The 22,245-nt window shown below is 38.8% G+C and overlaps 1 protein-coding gene across 2 annotated transcripts in view; it reads left to right on the top strand.

The window, feature by feature from the left end:
- Positions 1-22,245, top strand: part of LOC126185056 (vinculin) — a 267,137-nt gene that overhangs the window by 188,437 nt on the left and 56,455 nt on the right. For both annotated transcript variants that reach the window (XM_049927816.1, XM_049927815.1), the window contains 2 exons: positions 13,498-13,622; positions 20,617-20,862. In XM_049927816.1, the coding sequence (XP_049783773.1) occupies positions 13,498-13,622; positions 20,617-20,862 (371 nt within the window). The remainder of the gene's footprint in view (positions 1-13,497; positions 13,623-20,616; positions 20,863-22,245) is intronic.

Below are 22,245 nucleotides of genomic sequence, written 5' to 3'. Positions count from 1 at the left end.
TATTTCAAATTTGCAGTATTTCTGATGACCTGAAAGTAGACTCTCTCTTTCTTCTGTTGCTATTGAATGATTGCTCTCATTAGTTAGTGTGATTGTAAATGATTCTGTTCCTACATAAGTAGATAACATTTGCTGCCTGTTCATTTATTCTTTCCTTACAGACCATATGTAAGACATATTTAGAAAAGAAATAAAATACAAGAGAGAAATTTGTATTCACGGTAAACGTACTTCGCATTTTAGATATTTGTTAGGTATTAGCAATTTTTTTTATGGGATTGCTATTCCTTGCATGTTTATCATTTACTTTTTGAAAGTAAAAGACACAGTACCATAATGATGGTACTGAAGGCAGAGTGTCATACTACTATAAAATCCATAACTCACATAGTTTATGTATTCTGTACAAACATCCTAGTGTGAAAGAGTTCTTTGCATACTTTGCCTCATTGCCCTTCAAAACTTTACTGTCACTTTTTCATATTGGATTTATTCCTTCGTATTCAGATTAAGACAGAGAAATCATGGCACAGAAGTATACTAAAGGGACAAGCAAGGATTCTTTGATTTTGTCCATGCAGTAATAATTTTCTAGTTAAACCTGGATAAATATTTAATTACTATTTAAAAAGTTAAGTAAAAACAATTTATCATTGACAAATTACTATAAGTAATGGTTCTGTATTTATGGTTCGAATGTTTTATGAAAAATTTTTAAAGCTGAAGTTATGAGAATGAAGTGTGTGTGGCACAGTGGGACAGCCTCTCCGTGAGCAGCTTGGATCGGACCTTGGTGCTACTACTTCTGCTTCACCTGTCGGATCACGACCCCACAGTTCTGCTGCCCTCAGCCCTCTGCCCAAATGGGCTCGAGGTATGCACATGTGGGTCATCTTTTCTTGATATATTGAAACTGAAGCAGCTTAGTGGGGGTTTTCATGGACTTGATAGTATTTGTAGTATGGTAATCTCCAGTTTTTCATATGAACTTCCTAACAATGTACATTTACATAAGTAGTTGGCTCATGCCATATTAGTGTTAAATCATATATTGCAGTTTGTGTGATGTGCATTTTTTAAGTTTTTTCCTTATCCTTGTAAACATACTGCTCACTATTTTTGCGTGTCTGAGAGTCAACAAATGGAGTTTAAGTAGTGACTAGTTGTGAGAGAGAGCCTTAGAATTTAAGTTATGTGATTCTAAAAGTAGCTATTTCTTCGGATCCTGTAACTTTTTCTGGGTCAGTGCACTTGTAAGAAAATTAACAGTAGAATAAAAATTTTAATTTTCTCTAATGTGTGGTCTAAGAATTGATTATCTGTTTGGCATATCAATACAAAATACAATGTTATAAATAATATCTTGTGAGTGTATAAACTAAAGCAGTGTCTTCATTTGTTCTTAAATATACTTTGTAGTTCAAAGTTTATGGCAACATTGTAGATCTACAAGTTTTAAATCTAGAGGTTGTAGTCAAAGGCAGGGATACAACATAATTTCATGGCCCAATATTTGCTGTTAATCACTTGAGGGAAGAGGAATGCAATACCATCTCCCATCAGCCATGCTACAGAAAATGAATATAATGAAATTCTATGTTCTGAAGACATTCTGAAAGAAGTAAAATATAGATTTATCAACAAAAGGCGGGCCGCGGTGGTCTAGCGGTTCTGGCGCTGCAGTCCGGAACCGCGGGACTGCTACGGTCACAGGTTCGAATCCTGCCTCAGGCATGGGTGTGTGTGATGTCCTTAGGTTAGTTAGGTTTAAGTAGTTCTAAGTTCTAGGGGACTTATGACCTAAGATGTTGAGTCCCATAGTGCTCAGAGCCATTTGAACCAATCAACAAAAGACTGTCCTCTTTCACATAGATGCCCCAGTTTGTGGGACAGAAATTGAATAGTCATCCATCACCCATCTTTTAAGGGGATATCTTCAGTTGCTACATTGACTGTGTGAGGAATGGTGGGTGCATAGACTCCCAACTTTTTCCATGTGGACAGAACTTCCTGTATGCTTAGGCACATCTTTATGCTGGTACAGCAGGTAGTAGTTTTGTCCTACAAGACATCAGTGTTTGACCATGCAAACTGTATTAAGAGTGTGTGTTCAGTTAAGCATCAGAATTATGTGTGAATGCAGACATAATACCATTTTTGTGGTGATATTCATTTAGTTACTCTTCTTTGTATTTCACCACATACAAAATCTGCTAGCAATAGGTATTCACTATTAGAATATTGCCAAAAAAACTACAAGCCTTTAAAATATTTAGAGGTAATTCAGCTTGTTATTACTCTGATTTGTCTTACTTTAGAATGTAGTGAGCATCACAAGGAAAAGAATCTCTGTCTGTACAGGAGTTGGAGAAAATAATATTAACAGTCAGCCAAGATGATTTAGGGCCACCTCTGATCAATAAAACAGCCCTATTGATTCTAAGAGTCTAATAAATGTGATTTTATACCATTCCTCATGAAGAAGCTATTCCAGTTCCATGGGGAATGTTGAAGAATTCTAATGGGCCTGTAATTTTTTTTTTTTTAACATTGGCAACAATATATATATTTTACTGTTGTTTCTTGTAACAATATCAGCTTATTCCTAACTCACTCAGTTAATACACAGCAGAAATTCAACATGCATTCAGATCGGACTTCCTTAACTCTTGTGCAGAAAGGTGTGAAGTATACTGCTGCATCCATTTTCAATAAACTACCACAAGAATTCAAAAAGCTAAGCAGTAATCTGCATGCTTTCAAATTGAAACTGAAGAGTTTCCTCATGGGTCACTCCTTCTATTCTGTTGAGGAATTGCTTGAAAAATTAAGTTGACTCTTATGTTATATTGTTGATTGCATTTACTTAAACTTATGGCATGACTTTTTTGGATTCATAAACATTTTATTTTTATGTTATTACTTTTATGTCATAATTTCATGTACTGACATGTTCCATGACCTTGGAGATTTGCTCCTCAGTTTGGTCCCTGTGGAACTTGACGTGTAAAAAAAAAAAAAAAAAAAAAAGAAAAGGAAAGATGAGATATTTCAGCCTCATGAGCATTAAATCACTCAAGATTATCTCCAGCCACATTATTATTTTGTGAACTTCAGTCCACATGATCACGCAAATGGTCACAAACCATTTAAGTAATTTTTTTTTTCTTCATGATCATAAGGCCCAATGCAAACTGTATGTAGCCTTCCAAATCATTACATAACATCCATGCTTCACTGTTGGAAGAGAATGGTTTGTATTGCGAAGTTGCGCTCTTGTATGGCATACGTAGATATATCGTGTGCCAACCAACAAGGTAAAAGTGTCAGACCTCACTACATGTTTCCCATGTTTCCATCAGTTGGCAGTCCATATTTTTAATTGTTTGCACCAGTGATTGCAGCTTCTCTGCATTCACCTTGTTTAGAAGAGATTAAATAGTAGGAGATCTACCAATTCCCCCCACCAGTTCTTGTTTCAAGTGAAACTGCATTTTCAAGAGGCGTACAAAGCCAGGGATGCATTTTTCTGGTATTGGTGATCTTGTTGGAGGCACGAGGCAATAAAATTGACAAGTTACCTCTAAGAGGAAGTTTAGTTTTTCTTTTACAGTTGTTTTAAGGATTTGGTTTCTGTCTGCTACGATAACACTACCGGGAACATCTGACCACCACATCATCCTCGGTGAAGGATGCGGATAGGATGGGCATTGGGTCAGCACACCGCTCTCCTGGCAGTTATGACGATATTCTTAACTGTAACCGCTATTATTCAGTCGAGTAGCTCCTCAATTGGCATCACGAGGCTGAGTGCACCCCAAAAAATGGCAACAGTGCATAGCGGCCTGGATGGTCACCCATCCAAGTGCCAGCCACGCCCGACAGCGCGTAACTTCGTTGATCGCACGGGAACCGGTGTATCCACTGCGGCAAGGCACGATAACACTAAATACACCTAAATTTGCCAACATCATAGCACATTTGCTCATTAATAGGGCACCGATAACAAGTAGCTCTTGTTACGAAGTATGAGAGATTGATTTGACAGGAGATCAATATGAGACAACAGCAATAATATGAGGAGAGGTAGTGGGGAGAAGTAAAGCATTAATACTTTATGAATATGATGGAAAAGATTTCTGGATATATCATGTTCATATTATTTTGTCCGTCCCCTGTACAGTTTGTAGCATAATTCGCAAGAAGCACTTAATGCAGGATTATTGAATTTAATGTTATTTGTAAAAGTGAGAAAAATAAAAGTACATAAAATGAAAAATCAAACTTGCCCTCTGTTGTAAACAGCATGGTATTTCTGTTTCTCCAGGCGACAATGCAGACCTCTTATATCAAGAAACTGTCACCCGATGATTTCTCTGGACGAGGTATACTTCAACAAAGGTTGGGTCAGGTTATTGTAAGGCTGTTCATGGTTCAAGAAAAAATTCATGCTTTAGAATGGATAGTCATGATCACATGAGCATTTCCTGCCATTGTTATATAAATACATGCAAAGAATATTTTTGTTGTTTTGTAGTTTGTGCATATGTTTTCTATGCAAATGGACTCAGAATGCAGTTACAGGTGCAGAACTTTGATCAGCCTTCACAGTCAACATTTGACCTACTGGTTGCACGATTTATTGCATGTCACAATTTTCTAAAATTGCACGTTCCAAAAACAATTTTTAAGCATTTTGCTCATCAGGATTGATACTGGACTATAATCCAGTTTGGTTATTGCATTGTTTTCAAACCAGAGTAGCTGCATGCATTGCCCTTCCTCTCAGAAATTGTTCTCAACTGGATGAAAGTTTTTCATTGAATTATTCGTAAGCATGCAAGCAATGTGGGTATGTGCATTCTGCAACAGAAAGCATTACCCTGTGGATAAGAACAAGCACGTGTTGTATCCAGAAATCCAAGTCTGCACTATTTCTCAAATGTTCATTCTTTTCATTGGTACTGAAAATTAGTTGATGTCTTTCAATGTGGTATCAGATATAAAAAAGACTCTTCCTTGTGGCAGAAGATACATCTCATCCATCTAATTATTTAATAAATTCTACTTGGTTCAGTATATGGTCAGCTTTTTTTTAAAGAGTGAAATAATGTAATCATATTGTTTAATTTGTGTGTCATTCTAAGAGGTTTGTTGTGACTTCAGAATTTTGTTTGAAAGATTTGTTCACACTACCTTCCTGTAATTTTACAGAGTAACTGACATAATCGTTGTGCAACTCATTTTTATGAGTTGAGGTGAGTATGAAAGGGGAAAGTATAAGTGATGGTATTATACTAAATGCAGTGAAATTTACAGAAAAGTAAATCATAAGAATTGTAAGCAATATGTATATATACTCGTATTATTGAGTATGATATCTGTGAATTGCATAATAATAACCCTTATCAAAGTAATTCAACCGTTCTGTATTTATTCTTCCTTGCTGTAACTGCATTTGTTAAACAGTTTGCCCCATGTGATTCAGATTACACCAAGGTTGGTTAGTTTGCATTATTTTCTTTTCATTTTACTCATATTTTTCCATTTTATCACACTCTCTCTCTCTCTCTCTCTCTCTCTCTCTCATTCTGATTTTTCATATGTGGTATGGTGGTCTAGACTAATAAATATAAGATTGCTGCGGGGTGGTGGGGGGGGGGGGGGGAGATGGCTAGTATGGTGAGCAATAGGCTATATATATTATTTAATTGGATAGATAAAAAATCTACTCACCAAGTGGCAGCAGAACACACACATAAAAGACTGGGTGGAGATTAGCAAGCTTTTGGACCCAGTGGCTCCTTCTTCAGGCATAAGGGTTGAAGGGGAAGGAAGAAGGGTGAAGGAAAAGGACTGGAGAGGTCTAGGAAAAGGGGTAGATTTTGAGAAAGTCACCCAGAACCGCGGGTCAGGGGATACTTACCATACGGAATGAGAAGGAAAGATATTGAATTATGTCTCAGTGATTTTTGTAACTGTAATATTTTGTAACATTTCATTACATACAGTACATGCCCTTTGAATTGTCATATTCTTTATCATCATTTCTGTGTCTCAAGAATAAAGGTCTATATGATTTACCCGGCTTTTCTTACTTTCATTGCATTTTCTACGTGTGACTGTTACAGCATAACCTTTTTCTGTTTACTGATGGTCCCAAAAATTTTGAATGCAGTACAGTACTATGTCCTTCAAAATCTTCTTTGCTTTCTGAAACTGATTTCTTTGTACATACTATGGCATAGTTAACTAATAAAACTGTTTCTCTTTGATAGTCCTCCTTGTCTACATACATTTCGTATCTCTATGTTTCTTTTATAATGTGTACTGCTGTAGTCCATAGAAATCTGAACAGCTGTAGCAAACTCTTCATCTAGCATTCAGGCACAATTACAGGTGCTAATTAATATCCAGCTACTGTGGTGTTTGATACCAAATTTTTTTGTCCACAATGCTCAATCATGGTGGATACACTTCAATCTGTTGTATTCACTTGAAAACTTTGCACTTGCTCTAGGATTGTTGTATTGTTCAACACCTTTCAGTTTTATGATGATTTCCCATATCTCTCTCCCTCTCTCCGCCTCCCCCCTCCCCTCCCCCCCCCCCCCCCCCCCCCCCCCTCAATTTAGGGAATAGTCTTTTCTGTCATACCTGTTGGTTGTTGGCTTAAATCATTCCGGACACTTCATAATATTTCTCTTTCTTATTATACCATGTAGTATTTCATAATATAGTCCTGACTTGGCTTCAGTGTGTACATGTTATGGGTCTTCAACTAAAGCTACAATATGAAAAATACAAGATTTGTTTTCTATAAAATAAACAGGGAAAGAATTTGGCGATCAACTGAAGTTGCTTATACATAATGACTTAGGAAACAGTGGAATGATTTTTGTAGCTTGTTATGATAGATTCCTTTTTGTGAAAATAATTAATGAACTGACTATTGCACTTTGATGTTTCTTTCATTCCTCTCTCTTCCTTACAGACACTATATTCACTCACATTATAGTCATCCGTTGATCATTGTAAATATGGTACAGAGTATTGTGTGATAGTTTACACTAACTACCACCTAAAAGTTTTCAAATGTTCATAACTATTAATTAAGATAAGTTTTGGGTGTGAGACTTTATGAACAAAAGACAAATATTGAAGAAAATCTGCACATGGCTGTGGTCTTCAATGTAAAACTCAAAATGAAGAAAACCAAAGAACAGGTAGAAATATACTTAAAGACACAGGTACAAAAAGCATTGAAATGCACGTGGATCCATGTTTCTCAGTATTATTCGTACACTCCTAAGTATATAAGTAATCTGACTTACAATGATATTTTCAGTAAATGGAAGTCCTGCATTGACAGCAATTTTCTTGATGTAGTCTGCACCATCTGAAAATCTACCTGCCATGCAGGTACTTGATTTTGGATTCTTTAATTAGTGTAGTGTGCGTGGTAAGTATTCCAAGACTTACATGATTGTTCTGCCCTTCTTACTTCTGCTGAAATGTATTGCTCATACTAATCTTTTATATGTGCATACTTAATTGTTTTCAGTGTTAAGCAAATGGCTTTAATGCATGTGCTTCATATGAAAATTAAATTTATTCTACATTCAAATGTGGGAACTTGTTTATTTACTGGTTTATGAGCTCTGGTGATTATTGTGCTGCAGCAGTATTTCTAGTGGTGGTGGTGGTGGTGGTGGTGGTGGTGGTGATAGCAGTAATTATTACTATTTTTATTATTACACTGTTTTTAATTGTATTGATACTAAATGAAATGTGATACTCATATACTGTAAATTTAAGTCATCATAGTCATGTGGGAATTTAAGTCATAAATTTAAATTTTGCAACACACTAATCTAAGGCAGAGATCATCATTAGCCCCTTGTCAGTGCAGAGTTGTGCATTTAGAGCCATAAACATCTCCATGGAAGCCACATGACTTGTAGAAGAATACTGTAATACTATTTGTGTATGTTTTCTATAACACTGCAACAGCCACTTCTTAAAGTGAAGAAAATGTTTGACCAAAGCTTATAGTATACTGTATAATTATATTAATATTATCATTAGTTTGACCTACATTTTATCAAAACTGGTGAGGAAACAGTTATAGATAAATTGCAGAAATTCCTTTCGTTTGTGGTGTTGATTGGTCCTCAGTCACATGCTTATTTTTGTTTTTAGGTTTTGCTTGCTTGCTCTTTGGTGGTTCATTCTTATTCCATACCAGATTTCTTACACTCTTCAGAAATGCCATGTGCTTACCTTTCTTTCTCATTAATATCATTCCTTACCCACTGTCTTCTATTGTGCTCTCCAGGTACTTGAGACTTTCCTCTTTGTTCAGTACTTGACCTATAATGCTTAAATTCAGTACTACTCTAATTCCTCGTTGTCACAACCACTTCATACTACTTTGCATTAAATTTCAGTCCATACTTTCCCACCACTACTACACATACATTTAGACTTTCTTAGATCTCTCCTTTCCATTTCCCAACACCATTTAATTATCTTAAAACACCATTGCTTTCATATTTTCATTTCCTTTTTGCAGTTGCATTCTTGCCATTATTTCATAAGGGTGTTCAAAAATAGTAGAGATAGTGTACTCCCTTGCTTGAACCTATTTTTTCTGTTCTAGTCAGTCTGTCTTCTCCCTTCCTACTTTTACACAACTCACACATCCTTGACACATGACATTTATTCTTCTCATACTCGGACATGCAGTTCCCATTTTCACGCTATCAAATGCCTTGTCAATGTTCAGGGACATTATTACTAAATCATGATCATATTTGTAGTTTCTCGCGAAGCATTATTTCATGAAAAGATAGATCCACTGTTGACCTTCCTGGTCTAAACCCATATTGTTCTTCTCTGAGTCTTCTTCCTCCTCATATTCGTACTCTCTTTTCCAGGATCTTTTCAAATACCATGGCAGCATGGCACATCAAAGTAATTCCCCTACAGTTTTAACAAAGTTTCCTGCTGATCTTCTTAAAACATGGCACTATGATTACCTTTTTCCAGTCTTCATATGACCTTTTCTTCCATTCTCTTCTCACAATCTGATAGAAACACTGCACTCCAACCATACCACCTATTTTCACTATCTCTACACTTAGTTCATCCCATCCACATTCTTTTCCTCTGTTTGTGTTGTTTATCACATCCTCCACTTCTGTCCACATTACGTACAACTCAACATTTTCTACATCCCCAAGCTCCTCATTTTCCTCTTCCATGTTTCCATTAGAGGTTTTTGAAATATTCCTTCCATATCTCCATGATTTCCTGTACATTCTCAACTTCCTTTCCTTCTTTATTGATTTTCCCGACATTTTTCATAGTGTATCTATTCTAAGCTGTAACTATTCCATAAAGGACCTCTTCTTACTCCCCTGACTGTCATCTTCCTTCATATTTGCCCACTCTTCTGTTCATTTCTTCTTATCCCGTACTATAACTCTCTTAACCACCTTCTTCTTAGCATATTCTCTTTTTCTTTCCTCTGTTGTCTCTAGCAATTACATAAAGAATGCTTTGTTTTTCTTTGCAACTTCCTCCCTTACTCTATCATTCTACCAAGGTGTTTCTATCCACCTTTTTTTATCAGTTGTTCTTCTACACATTTTTTCTGCTGCTTCCACTGTAGTTGTTTTAAATCTTCCCCTTTCCTCCTCCGTTGACTGTCTGTAGTCCCTTGCCACATTGTTCCTTACTATTTTCAGAAATTCTTCTTTGAATTTTTCTTCTTTCAGTTTCCACACTCTTGTCCTCCTTTCCTTTCTTTCTCCCCTCTTTTCTTTTTTAATCCTAAATATCACTGCTACAGGTCTGTAATCACTGTCTAGGGCTTCAGAAGGTATTACCTTAACATCTGTGACTGTTCTCCTTGTGTCGTGGTCACATATTCTGTTGTTTACCGCAGATTTACTCAACAAATATTGGCTACACCACATCACCTTAAAATTTCCCTTCTTCTTAAACCAAGTGTTGCCCGAAGCTAGTCCATTTCTTTTGCCTCAGTCTAGCAATTATTTTCCTTCCTCAGTTCTCCTTCATGGTTCTTCCACTCCCAATGCTTCCTCACGCCATTCTTGCCTTCTCTTTCTGTGCCCATGTGTGCATTCAGATCTCTCCGTATCACAATCTTCTCCGCAGTGAGTTCTCTCAGCATTTCATCTTCAAAGTCCTCCTCTTCTTTAACAGAATCTCCAATTTGTGGTGCATAGACTTGCAGTTTTTCCTTTTTCTTTCCATTCACATTTTTCTGTGACTATCATTGTGAGACTTATTCCCTTCACCATCTCTTTCAACACTCCTCTCATAACTAATGCCACTCTGTATCTCCCTTCTCCCTCATTTCCACTCCAGTGCAGCCTGTATCTACTCTTCCATTACCTACTTCCTTCACCTTTCCACCTGGTTTCTGACAATCCTAGACTATTCCACCTCCTTCTATTCATAAAGTCCACTGCTAGTCCTCCACTTTACCTGTCAGCATCTGTTTGTTCAATTTATGAAATCTTAGTCCTTGTGAATAGGTGGGTAATCTCCCATTTTATCCATTCTTAGAAATCTTGTTCCAAGTTTGAAAACCTTATTTTATCCACTACTGGCTTGCTGGCCCTATCATAGCTGGATTTGCTATTGGAGTTTTCCCTCTAACCTTTTTCTTCTGTGGGGGGGTATTTTATTTCCCCTCCTACCTTTCAATGTTCCACTGCCTGGGGTCACATATCAGGTGCTTTGAATCAAGATTGCAGCCCGTCATTGTATAATGATTTTTTCCCCATTAACTTGCTTTTGAGCTGTTGAGGGTGCAACTTTAGGTATTTGGTATGTGAAGTGGCAGTAAATACCAATCATCTGAAGATGAGCCCTCATTGGCTTAAAATATAGATAATGGAAGAATATATATATAATATTTTACAGAAAGCATTGCAATATTAGTTGTGAAAGCCCCTGCTGCAGTTTGATAGCCCAAAGAACCAGCATGTGTGACTATGTCATGCATATAGTGATTTGCGGCATTGTGCAGCAAAAACATCCTCTTAAACAGGTTCTTGTGGTATTTCATCTTGACAGCCTCCCATAACCTCATATTATTTTCCTGTGATTGTTTACTCTTCACAAACATAATCTGTTAGCCCAATGATTGTTGGGTTTTAGCCTTTTTTGGTGATGGTAAATCCACATTTATCCACTGCTTACTTTGCTCCTTTGTTTCAGGATCATAATGATACACGCAGCACTTGTTTATGGCAATTTGGAAGCTGAAGAAATCACTTGCATTGGTCTGACACAGCTGCAACATATTCGCTGCTGCCTTGAATGAGTGTGAACAGGAGCAGAACCCAGTGAACTGTGACCTTTGTCAGTTCCAAATGTTTTGCAAGATGTTGAACACTGATGTGTTACTGATTTTCACTTTTTTCACTGTCAACTCAGTTGTGATATGCCAGTCATTGAGCACCAGGTCTTCTCCTTCTCTTGCAGTTCCTGGTTCTTCATTTAGAGATGGTCTGCCACTTCATTTTTCATCATTCAGATTAGTTGGACCACACTGGAGGCATATACATCACCTAACCAGTGTTATTTGATATTGCATTGTTGCTATAGACTTCTACCAATTTGGCATTGGTTGTTGTAACTTTGTTGTCCTTCAAATGAAGAAAAAGAGTTACCTGCTATACTCCACTTTATCAATGGGCTGCACCATTTTGATTTAGCTCCTCTAACAGTGTACTGTGGTACTGTGGCATGGGGATTTCAGTGTATACCAGAACTGCAGGAATATATCTGCAAACAAGCAAACAATTTATTACATAACTTTATTTTTCAAGGTGATAATTAAGACTTTATGAATAACCCTCATAGATAACTTATTTTTCAAGGTGATAATTAAGACTTTATGAATACCCCTCATAAATGACACAACTGTTGGTATACCTGAAGTTTCTAATGTCACTTTTCATTATTGTTTTTTCTTGTATTTCATTTACCAGTGAATAAGCTGCATATTTCCTATGTCAAAAACATTACAATAATGATTAGTTGGGCTGCAAACTACTTTGCTGTTGTTCATAACTTTCATAATCAGATGTCTGAACTCAGTATTTCTGTATAACAAATGCCCTTTTAGTAACATACTACACAATTGTGAGAGTTTCTGAGAAAATGGAAAGTGTCCAAAAGGACCGAGTGAATGACAGCAAAAACCATACATAAATCCAAAATGACAAGCCAAAAGGAATCCAAAATATGAAAGCAAAGTACTAAAAAACCACAATAGCAAACAGAAAAATAATCAAAAGCGAGTGAGTAACTATGTGGTAACAGTAACTGTGGCAACTGAAAAGCTTCAGATACATCAACACAATTGGATCAGGAAAGTGCACACACCATCCTCCTAACTTACTTCTGCCAGACAGTCTTGCAAGTCAAGGGAAATCCATTCCTGCTGTGGTGCAGCCATGCAACCAAAAAATTCTCGACAGTCGACACTGGTACACTCATCTCAGTACTGATGCCAGAGTCTAGCAACAATACCAGTGCTCTTTCACCTAACATCACTAAAAGTTCACTATCAACTGTTCCTATTGCATTAATATTTATTATTCTTAAATATCTTATTTTTCAGCATTTTTTTTTTTCATTTAAATACATGGAACCCTATAGAAGAAATAATATTCACAGTAAAAGTTAGTGGATCATTCAGAACAATTTTTCAAGCTTCTTACAAAGATCATTTGGTCATTCCAACTGCCTAGTCCATATGAACTGATTTTATCTATCAGCATTACAAATTATTTGCATAGATGGGGAAGTTTAAACATTTTTTAATATCTTCAGTGTAAAGGCATTTAAACATCCTAATGCTTTTGGGATGAACAACCAAGCAGATACAGACAATATATGAAGAGTATATCTGAAAATGGATGTTTCAGCATGGTAGATAAATTTGCTGTAAGAGAAAAGGAATGATTATTAATACAATTTAAATGATTTAATCCCAAGTGTGTTAGTCAGAGAATGATTTGAAAAAGCAAAAAGTTAACTGATCAAACTGATAGAACATCTTGTCTTCTGTAACACTATTGCACAGCATAACACAGAAATGTACTGCGTACGATAAAGTTCACAGCCTAAGTCGTTTCTCAGCCCATGAAGAATGATATTTTCAGTTGGATTTGTGGACCATAATATCAGTTTATCTTATTTCACCTTTAACTATGCAGACTGTTGCTAAAAGTAGACTGAACGAGATACATAACACCCCCCCCCCCCCCCCCCCCCTCCCTCTCTCCCCATCTTCTCAGATCGTTATTTTGAGCTTTTGACTATGAGATTTGATGCAGAAAAACTTGCTTCCATCAAGTAAATGTCACTGATTCTTAATTGTATCACATAAGTATCAAATGTGATGATTTTTGATTACATGTGTCACCAGTAGTTGTTATGTTAAAGCAGATTACGCTCCACCACGACCACCGTTGCCTGGAGGGGAAGTTCCACCACCAAGACCGCCTCCACCTGAGACAGATGATGAAGATGATATGTTTTCACATGCTCCTCTACCTAATCAACCTATTATGGTAAGTATAGTTATGGTGTTATCACTCTCATACCTTCACTGACATAAATTATCAATGTTATATTCAGTTAAATGTGAAAACTCTTTCATGCATGTGTTACATGCATTGATATCTTTGAAAATTACAGCTCCCAGAGTGAATCAAATGAATACAAACTCTGAGGTTGTATGGTTTAGTGTATAAGCAATAGACTATTAAGATGGGATATGCCCTCTCTTGAATGGTCATACAAAACTGAGTCAGTAAATAACCTGCAGAAAGTAAGTGTCAGCATATCTTAATGGCATCAGAGAGAACTAAATCAGTGTGTGAGTTGAGTGTAAACTGGGAATTATGTTGGGTCTCCAGGAACGAGTTTGTGATGTCGTGATGTGTCGGCCAGAGCAGAGAATCTTATTACAATATGTAATGCATATGTGAAACAAGTGAATAATAGAGGCTCATACAGAGTGATGAGTGGGCACTCAATCGCACAACATGACTATGATGTGGGATTGTCTGCAGAACCGTATGACTTCGTATTGCCACTATGCTATCTTTTGCACATTTAATGTGTCTGCTCCACTGAACATAAACCATAAATGGGAATTCAGGTGGTGCCTCTCTGGAATGCTCAGTTTCTGGACCAGTCCCACAAACTTCAAAGTGACAGACTACGTTGTTGAGTGATTTAGCAAACAAACATTAAGTGTTACGGTTTGAGGTACCATTGGATATGACAAAATTGTTAAGGCTTTTGTGGCCACTTGTTGGCAAACTGTCTATTTGCTTTTGTCTTGGGTTCTTTGGCCGATGTTCGTCTGATGATGATTTTACTGACGTTTCGCTAGCACGAGTGGCTGTCATTGTCAAAGCTTCACCTTCCACTGCCAGTGGTGAACTGGAGCTGAGCTCGCGGCCGCAAACTATATGTACCTGGCACGCCAACATCCGAGGGCTTCTCGGCGGTCATTTCCAGTGCAGTTCTCCTCTTGCTACCTGCGATGATCATTCGGTGCAGTATGGGAAGCCAGGATCCATTTAACTTAAGGCTTTCCTCTTTCTTGTTGAAGCTGTTCCCGCGTTTGTGTATTTCTATAGCTTCTCTAAACAAGCAGTTGTGGTAGTGTTGAGGAGTAATAGGTACTCCACAAATTATATTAGAAGTATAACAGAGCCAATGTTGGGTATGGCCTTTCTGCCATACATTCCCAGAGTGAAGGGCAGAATCGGCCGTATTTTGCACAAACACAGCGTAAAGACAATTTCCAAACCGACAAGGAAGATCAAAGACTGTTTTAGATCGGCAAAGGATAAAAGGGACCCACTTGCAATGTCGGGAATATACTGCTTACAGTGCACATGTGGAAAAGTTTATGTCAGAATGACTGGAAGATCAAAGAACATTGCAGGTTGTGGCAGGTGGAGAAATCGTCCATGGCAGAGCACACCTTGAGTGAGACCGACCATGTAATAAAATTCACCGACACAGAAGTTCTGGCTGCAGAGAAGCATTATCACACCCGCTTGTTTAGAGAAGCTGTAGAAATACCCAAACACGGGAACAGCTTCAACAAGAAAGAGGAAAGCCTTAAGGTAAATGGATCCTGGCTTCCTGTACTGCAGCAGACGACCGTCACAGGTAGCAATAGGAGAACTGCATCGGAATTGACCGCAGAGAAGCCCTCAGATGTTGGTGCACCAGGTACATATAGTCTGTGGCCACGAGCTCGGCTCCAGTTCACCACCGGCAATGGAGGGTGAAGCTTTGACAATACCAGCCACTCATGCTAGCGAAACGTCAGCTGAAGAACCCGAGACAGAAGCAAATAGACAGTTTGTCATTCGATATGACTTAGTTTCAACTCAAATATATTTGAAGTATATTTGAACAGTAACTGCCTCATCGATGAAGAAGTTTTGGAGCCCAATTTCCCTCCTACAGGCAACTCCATATTCCCCAGTACCACGGCACAGTGCCCAACCACAAGCACTGAGGAATATGTGAGTATTCTACTAATTCACACATCAGCCTTATATGCCTCTCTTAATATGCGACTGGTTGACAACTCTGTAATTGTTGTACAGCAAGCACTATTGACGCTTTATGGATGGAGCGCATCCACGCCCACAGTCTGACATTTAGGGTCCCTTATTATACAAAATAATGATTTCACACCAAACTGAATTCTTGAAATCAGATAATATTTACAGTTGTGTGATTTTGTTAATCATTCATATCAAGTCAAATTAGAGTCACATTTATCTTTCTTATCACTGCAGTTTTAGTGTGTGTGGTGCACCCAATGTTATACACTAACCACAGCATACAATCACAGTTTTATTACTGCAGTGAGTTAAATTCAGAAATTGTGTACGTTGTTATAGGGCATGCTGTGCCAGCAGTGCTCCATAGGGCGAGGATGACCCCAGACTTGCAAACACCCTCTCACCTCTCAGCTCACTCATGGGCAGGCACAGCTATTGCAGGTTACCCATCATGTTCTAGCCACTTGGCCAACTATGCTGGTGTGCACTCGACCAGAGCAGCAAAATTATGTAAATTACACGTTGGCTGCCCAACTGTCCACATGGCAGTTGTTGATCCATCATTGACCCCTCCCCCCCCCCCCCCTGTGCCTGTGGGCATCCAGCTGCCCAAATGCAGGCAGTTGAGCTTGAACAGCGTGGTATAGGGCTAAATGCATAGTCTGAAATAGTCAAGACAGAGGACTCTATTTCATCACGCAGTATTGTTGTCAGGCAAGATAGCGAACCATTCTAGGACATTAAATGGAAGAGAGACTATTTCATTGACACGTGAAGTTAGTGATTTGGAAATAACTAATCAGAGACTTCTTCCACTAAAATAGTAATTATCAGCAGATCCATACAGCTGATACTGTGCTGCCTTCCACAACAATTAAAGACAGTGGACTCTCATTCAGAAGACTAGGCTTCGAATTCATGTCTTGCCATCCAGATTCAGTTTTTCAATGTTTCTCTAAATTACTTAAGGCAGGTGCTCAGAGATGGTTCTTTTCAAAAGACCGTGGCCAATTTCCTTCAACCTTTTTCAGCCTAAACTTGCACTCTGTATCTAATGACTTCATCTTCAATCGGATACCTTTTCTTCCTAAATTTTGCACAACCATCACTGATTGCAAACTGCTGAAGAAACAGAGAGGAGAGCGCTGATCATAAAGCTAAAATTTTTAGGACCAGTGCACCGGCCACTGTGGCTGAGCAGTTCTAGGTGCTTCAGTTCGGAACCGTGCTGTTGCTACAGTTGCAGGTTCGAATCCTGCCTCGGGCATGGATGTATGTGATGTCCTTAGGTTAGTTAGGTTTAGGTAGTTCTAAGTCTAGGAGACTGATGACTTCATATGTTAAGTCCCATAGTGCTTAGAGCCATTTGAACCATTTTAGGACCAGTGCAGCAAGAGAATGATGTGGAGAATAGCTACAGCAGATTTTAAAATTGCATCCTGGTTAGAAGATAAACAACATTTAAGAATACTCAAGGAATAAATTCTAGTATGAATAGTTGTCCTGAAATGATGGCAAGATAGATAGCAAGATGGTAGACACACATAAGGATAATTTAAAATATTACTTGCTTTGTGTTTTCTGTGTTATAGCCCATATCAAACCAACAACCTAAAGTCTCCAATAATCTTCCTGTTAATGATCAATCATTTGTGATTACAGATAATATTGTAGGATCTTTGTCAGTACATAGATCATCTCAAACCACTGAAACATACTAGTCAGCAACTATCAGAATAATAGTGTCATAGAAAGAACAGAAAGTATTTAATTTGAAGAAATATACACATCAAAAAAAGTTTTACATCACCCCAGTTCCCAGAACTCCTGAAGATAGACGTTGACTGACTGTGGACATTGTATCACAGACACACTCCCTTTGACTGTTCAGAGATGTCACTAAACCTGCCCAAAGATGTAATCAACCTTCACTTATTAGACGGGTGGGGGTGGGGGTCCGACAGCCGATCAGTTCCAGTCATTCCACCAAGAAAAAATACATGGCTTGTGTTGTCTGTAGTTCAACCATGCCTAGACGGTCAATACCATGGTTCGATCACGTCTGCATTGTCGCTTTGTACCAGGAAGGGCTCTCAACAAGGGAAGTGACCAGGTGTCTCGGAGTGAACCGAAGCGATGTTGTTCAGACGTGGAGGATATACATACAGAGATACAGGAACTGTCGATGACGTGCCTTGCTCAGGCATCCCAAGGGCTACTACTGCAATGAATGACCACTACCTACAAATTATGGCTCGGAGGAACCCTGACAGCAATGTCACCATGTTGAGTAATGTTTTGTGCGGAATAGACTGCATGATGTGCAACTTCACCTCTGGCATCCATGGCAAGGTCCATCTTTGCAACCACAACATCATGCAGCGCAGTAGAGGTGGGCCCAACAACGTGCTGAATGGACTGCTCAGGATTGGCATCACCGATGAGTGCCACATAAGACTTCAACCAATCGTCGGAGAGGTGTTTAGAGGCAACCCAGTCAAGTTGAGCATCTTGGACACACTGTCCAGCGAGTGCAGCAAGGTGGAGGTTCCCCACTGTTTTGGGTGGCATTATGTGGGGCCGACGTACGATGCTGTTGGTCATGGAAGGCGCTGTAACGGCTGTATGATACGTAAATGCCATCCTCCAACTGATAGTGCTACCATATCGGCAGCATATTGGCGAGGCATTCGTCTTCGTGGATGACAATTTGCGCCCCCATCGTGCACATCTTGTGAATGACTTCCTTCAGGATAATGACATTGCTCAACTAGAGTGGCCAGCATGTTCTCCAGACATGAACCCTACCGAAGATGCCTGGGATAGATTGAAAAGTGCTGTTTATGGATGCCGTGACCCACCAACCACTCTGAGGGATCTATGCTGAATCGCCGTTGAGGAGTGGGACAATCTGGACCAACAGTGCCTTGATGAACTTGTGGATAGTATGTCATGATGAAGACAGGCATGCATCAATGCAAGAGTGGGTAGTATGTCATGATGAAGACAGGCATGCATCAATGCAAGAGGACGTGCTACTGGGTATTAGAGGTACCAGTGTGTACAGCAATCTGGACCGCCACCTCTGAAGGGGAGTGGTAGTTGTGTATGACTGTATAGTTGTTAAGGTACATAAATAATGAGGTACTGGGTTTCCTCCCAAAATTCTCCTGTTCTCAGTCTCCGCTATCCCACTGCACCCAAACTCTCCACCCGCTATCCCACTGCACCCTCACTCTCCACCCAGCAGCCTTCCCTACCACTGCTTGTCACTCTCTCCACATCATCATCATCATCATCATCATTGTCATTTTCTGCACAAATTCAATGGATCCAGTGCCCATGTGTCGCATTCCTAGCTTGTGTAACTGCTGCGTCTCCCTCCCACATTCCTATCCAACACCTGTTGCCTCCCTCCAGGGCACCAGCTACTCCTCACCAATCGCTCCTCTCACTTCCCACCTCTATATCCCTCTTCTCACCCCACCCGACACTACCCTTCATCCCAGTCCACCTGCCGAACTGCAATTTGCCATTGTATGTTAAGCCAGCAGAATATAGTTGTGCAGGTGTGTGTGTGTGTGTGGGGGGGGGGGGGGGGGGGGGCACGTGCACTCATTAAAAGACTTGTCCGTAAACTAGCAAAGTTTTCATACTTTTTTGTGTTTCTGTCTACGACTCTGTATGTCTATTGTTAGGTGAGTGATTTCTTTACTCCTAAATTATGTATATTTTAAGATCTGATTAGAAGGACGTCTCTAACTGAGCTTCAAGTAGAATCAGATAGTTCACCACTTCAGTTCTAAGTAGTTTTATTGGTTCAGTCACAACTGGTTTTGGCCAATTATAAGCTCATCTTCAGGTGTACAAGAATACAAAAGGGAAAAATGAAGAAGCTATAATAAGTTATTGTATAAGACTTTAACACTTGTCTGTTATAATAATAGAAGGGATTCATTATCCAACTATAAATATTAGGTTGATACAGGTTAGTTAGAATGAAAACACAGATGTTGCACCAGACAGATTTAAATAACCTAAGGAATGTGAGCAGTCAAAGGAAGAAAAACGGAGAGAAATACTTAGAACACATACCGAACAGCGTTAGATAACTTATACCTTGAGACACACACTGTGAACACTAAGCTGCGGGCAGGTGATAACCATGTGTAAAGCCGAGATAGGAAACAGCCACACACAAAAATAAGTGACGATCATATTACAAGGGAACATGAAGCCAACTAGTGGTGAGTAGTCACTAGATGGCATCACCTTCCCTTGTAATATGACAGTCACTATTTTTTGAACATGGCTGCCTTCTACCACTGTGTCATTCCATACCTCAGCTTTATATGCAACTATCACCTACCTACAGCCTAATGTTCAGTGTGCAGTGGCCACATGACTTAGGGTGTAAATTATCTTACACTGTTCAGTGATGTAATCTCTTATTCTAGCTTCTTCATTTTCTTTTTGCAGTCTTGAACACATGAAGTGGTTAATTTTCTGATTATACTATTTACATTCTGCCAGAACTTTCCTTAGCAAATATTGTTATTGCAAGTTTTTGGACATTAAGAGTTTATCACATCTCAGATCATGAATCCAATATTCTTGCATATCTTGAACATGACACTCTGTACTTTAAAAAAAGAAACAAAGACATAGTTTATTTAAAAAGTAAACAACATTTTTCAAATGGGCAGTGGGCTGTGAAAGTGATTATTATTTTCCAAAGATTAACTTAAATTATTCTGTAGCCACAGTGTTCACTAGATTAAACCCATAGTTTAGTTTTGTTCACAGAAATAAAGACTTGGTGGTCTCCAGAAGTCTGTGGCCATGAAACTCAGTGTTACAATTAAATAACGAAAATCAAATAGCACATATTTGATACTCTTCCTAAATAAAATTATTCACAACCTCTCAGAATATTTTTAATCGTTCTGTCTTTTGAATCCCGCAGGTAGCAGCTCATGGACTACATCAAGAAGTCCGTCAGTGGTCAAGTAAAGACAATGACATTATTGCAGCTGCCAAGAAGATGGCAGTATTGATGGGGCGTCTTAGTAAACTGGTGCGTGGGGAAGGTGGCAGTGGCAGCAAGCGGGATCTTATAGCCTGTGCCAAATCAATAGCTGAAGCCAGTGAAGAAGTCACGCGCCTTGCCAAAGAGCTTGCCAGAGAATGCACTGACAAACGAATGCGCACTGTAAGATAGTATTTTTCTTTTTATTATTTTTATCATATCTTGTTATCCTGGAAATGTAACTCTCCTAACTCATGCTAGATCTGTCCTTTGTATAAAATGGACGATTCAGTTCATAAAATTTAAATCACAAAAGAGACAAAGTCTGGTCAGCTATTATCTTCAAGGGACGGGGGATGTAATTCCCATCACTAGTGATGGAAAGACATAATTGTTCACAGCACCCCTAGTTTTTAGAATAATAGCTTCCTTTTTCAAGTATCAAAAGGAAATGTGTTGGTGAGGTTGGATTAGAAAAGGTGTGTGTGTGTGTGTGTGGGAGGGGGGGGGGGGGGGGGGGTGCAGGTTATTCATCAACACAGACTAAGAGGAACTACCCACCATTATTGACAAGAAACAGATGTTAAGATGAATGAAAAGAGAGAAAGAAATGAGAAAGAGGGGACAGGAGAAGTATGGTGGGGTCCACATACAGGCCATAGCGGTGGTGGTGTATAAATGAAGAATAAAAATGAAATAAAATTCCCTCAAACACCAATATAAGAGGATGATTGGGTTAGACTGTTGAATAGTAAGTCAAGGAAGGGTGAAAGGTGAGAATATATGTTTGGGATGACGTTCCCATATCTGGAGTTGAGGGGAAACAGGTGCTGTTTGGGGGGATGCACATCTTGTGTGTGGTGTAACAAGATCTCAGGTCTCTTGAGTCATACTGTGATGAATACTCAATAACTGGGTACGAGGCTCACTGTCCTTTGGTTCCCATTCATTTGTTCTCACAGTTTTGTGGTCATCATCACTATATCAAAAACTGAACAGTAAATATGTATAATCTGATAAGCAAGAAGAGTAGTTTCCTGTCTCTAATGTTGTAAAATTTGCCAGTGGTGGGGCGTGATTTGGTGGTAACTGGTTGGTGCATTGGCCATGCTTTACAGTGGTAACAGTTGCAAGTTGCAAGGGTAGGAAGCTTGTTGTGGGTGTATAGGTGTGAGAATACCATATTATTTGGCAGATGGGATGATGCTGATTCCGATAGCCATCACCCTGATTTGTGATTCAGTCTGATCTTAAAAAGTGAAGAAGCTGTGGGTAAGGATGAAGTTTGATAGTGTGACAATGAAATTCAGTTTTCAAAGACATTCAAGTGCAGTGAAAGGCCATGTGTGACATGTTGATGTAAGGAAATTATTACATCAACGGTAATGAGATTTCAGGTGGAAGGAAGATGGAAATTAGTTTGTAATCCTCCTGAAAGTGGTAATTATATTTTATAGTGAATGGAATGCCATGTTCAGGAATCTGCTCATCTACCAAAGCTAAGATGTGTTCATAACATGTGTTCAGTTGGTGATTTGAAGTATGTAACAGTGTGAAAGCTAATGT

This window comes from Schistocerca cancellata, chromosome 4 (genome assembly GCF_023864275.1).
Source record: "Schistocerca cancellata isolate TAMUIC-IGC-003103 chromosome 4, iqSchCanc2.1, whole genome shotgun sequence".
Taxonomy (NCBI): domain Eukaryota; kingdom Metazoa; phylum Arthropoda; class Insecta; order Orthoptera; family Acrididae; genus Schistocerca; species Schistocerca cancellata.
This window is presented reverse-complemented; position numbering and strand designations above follow the sequence as displayed.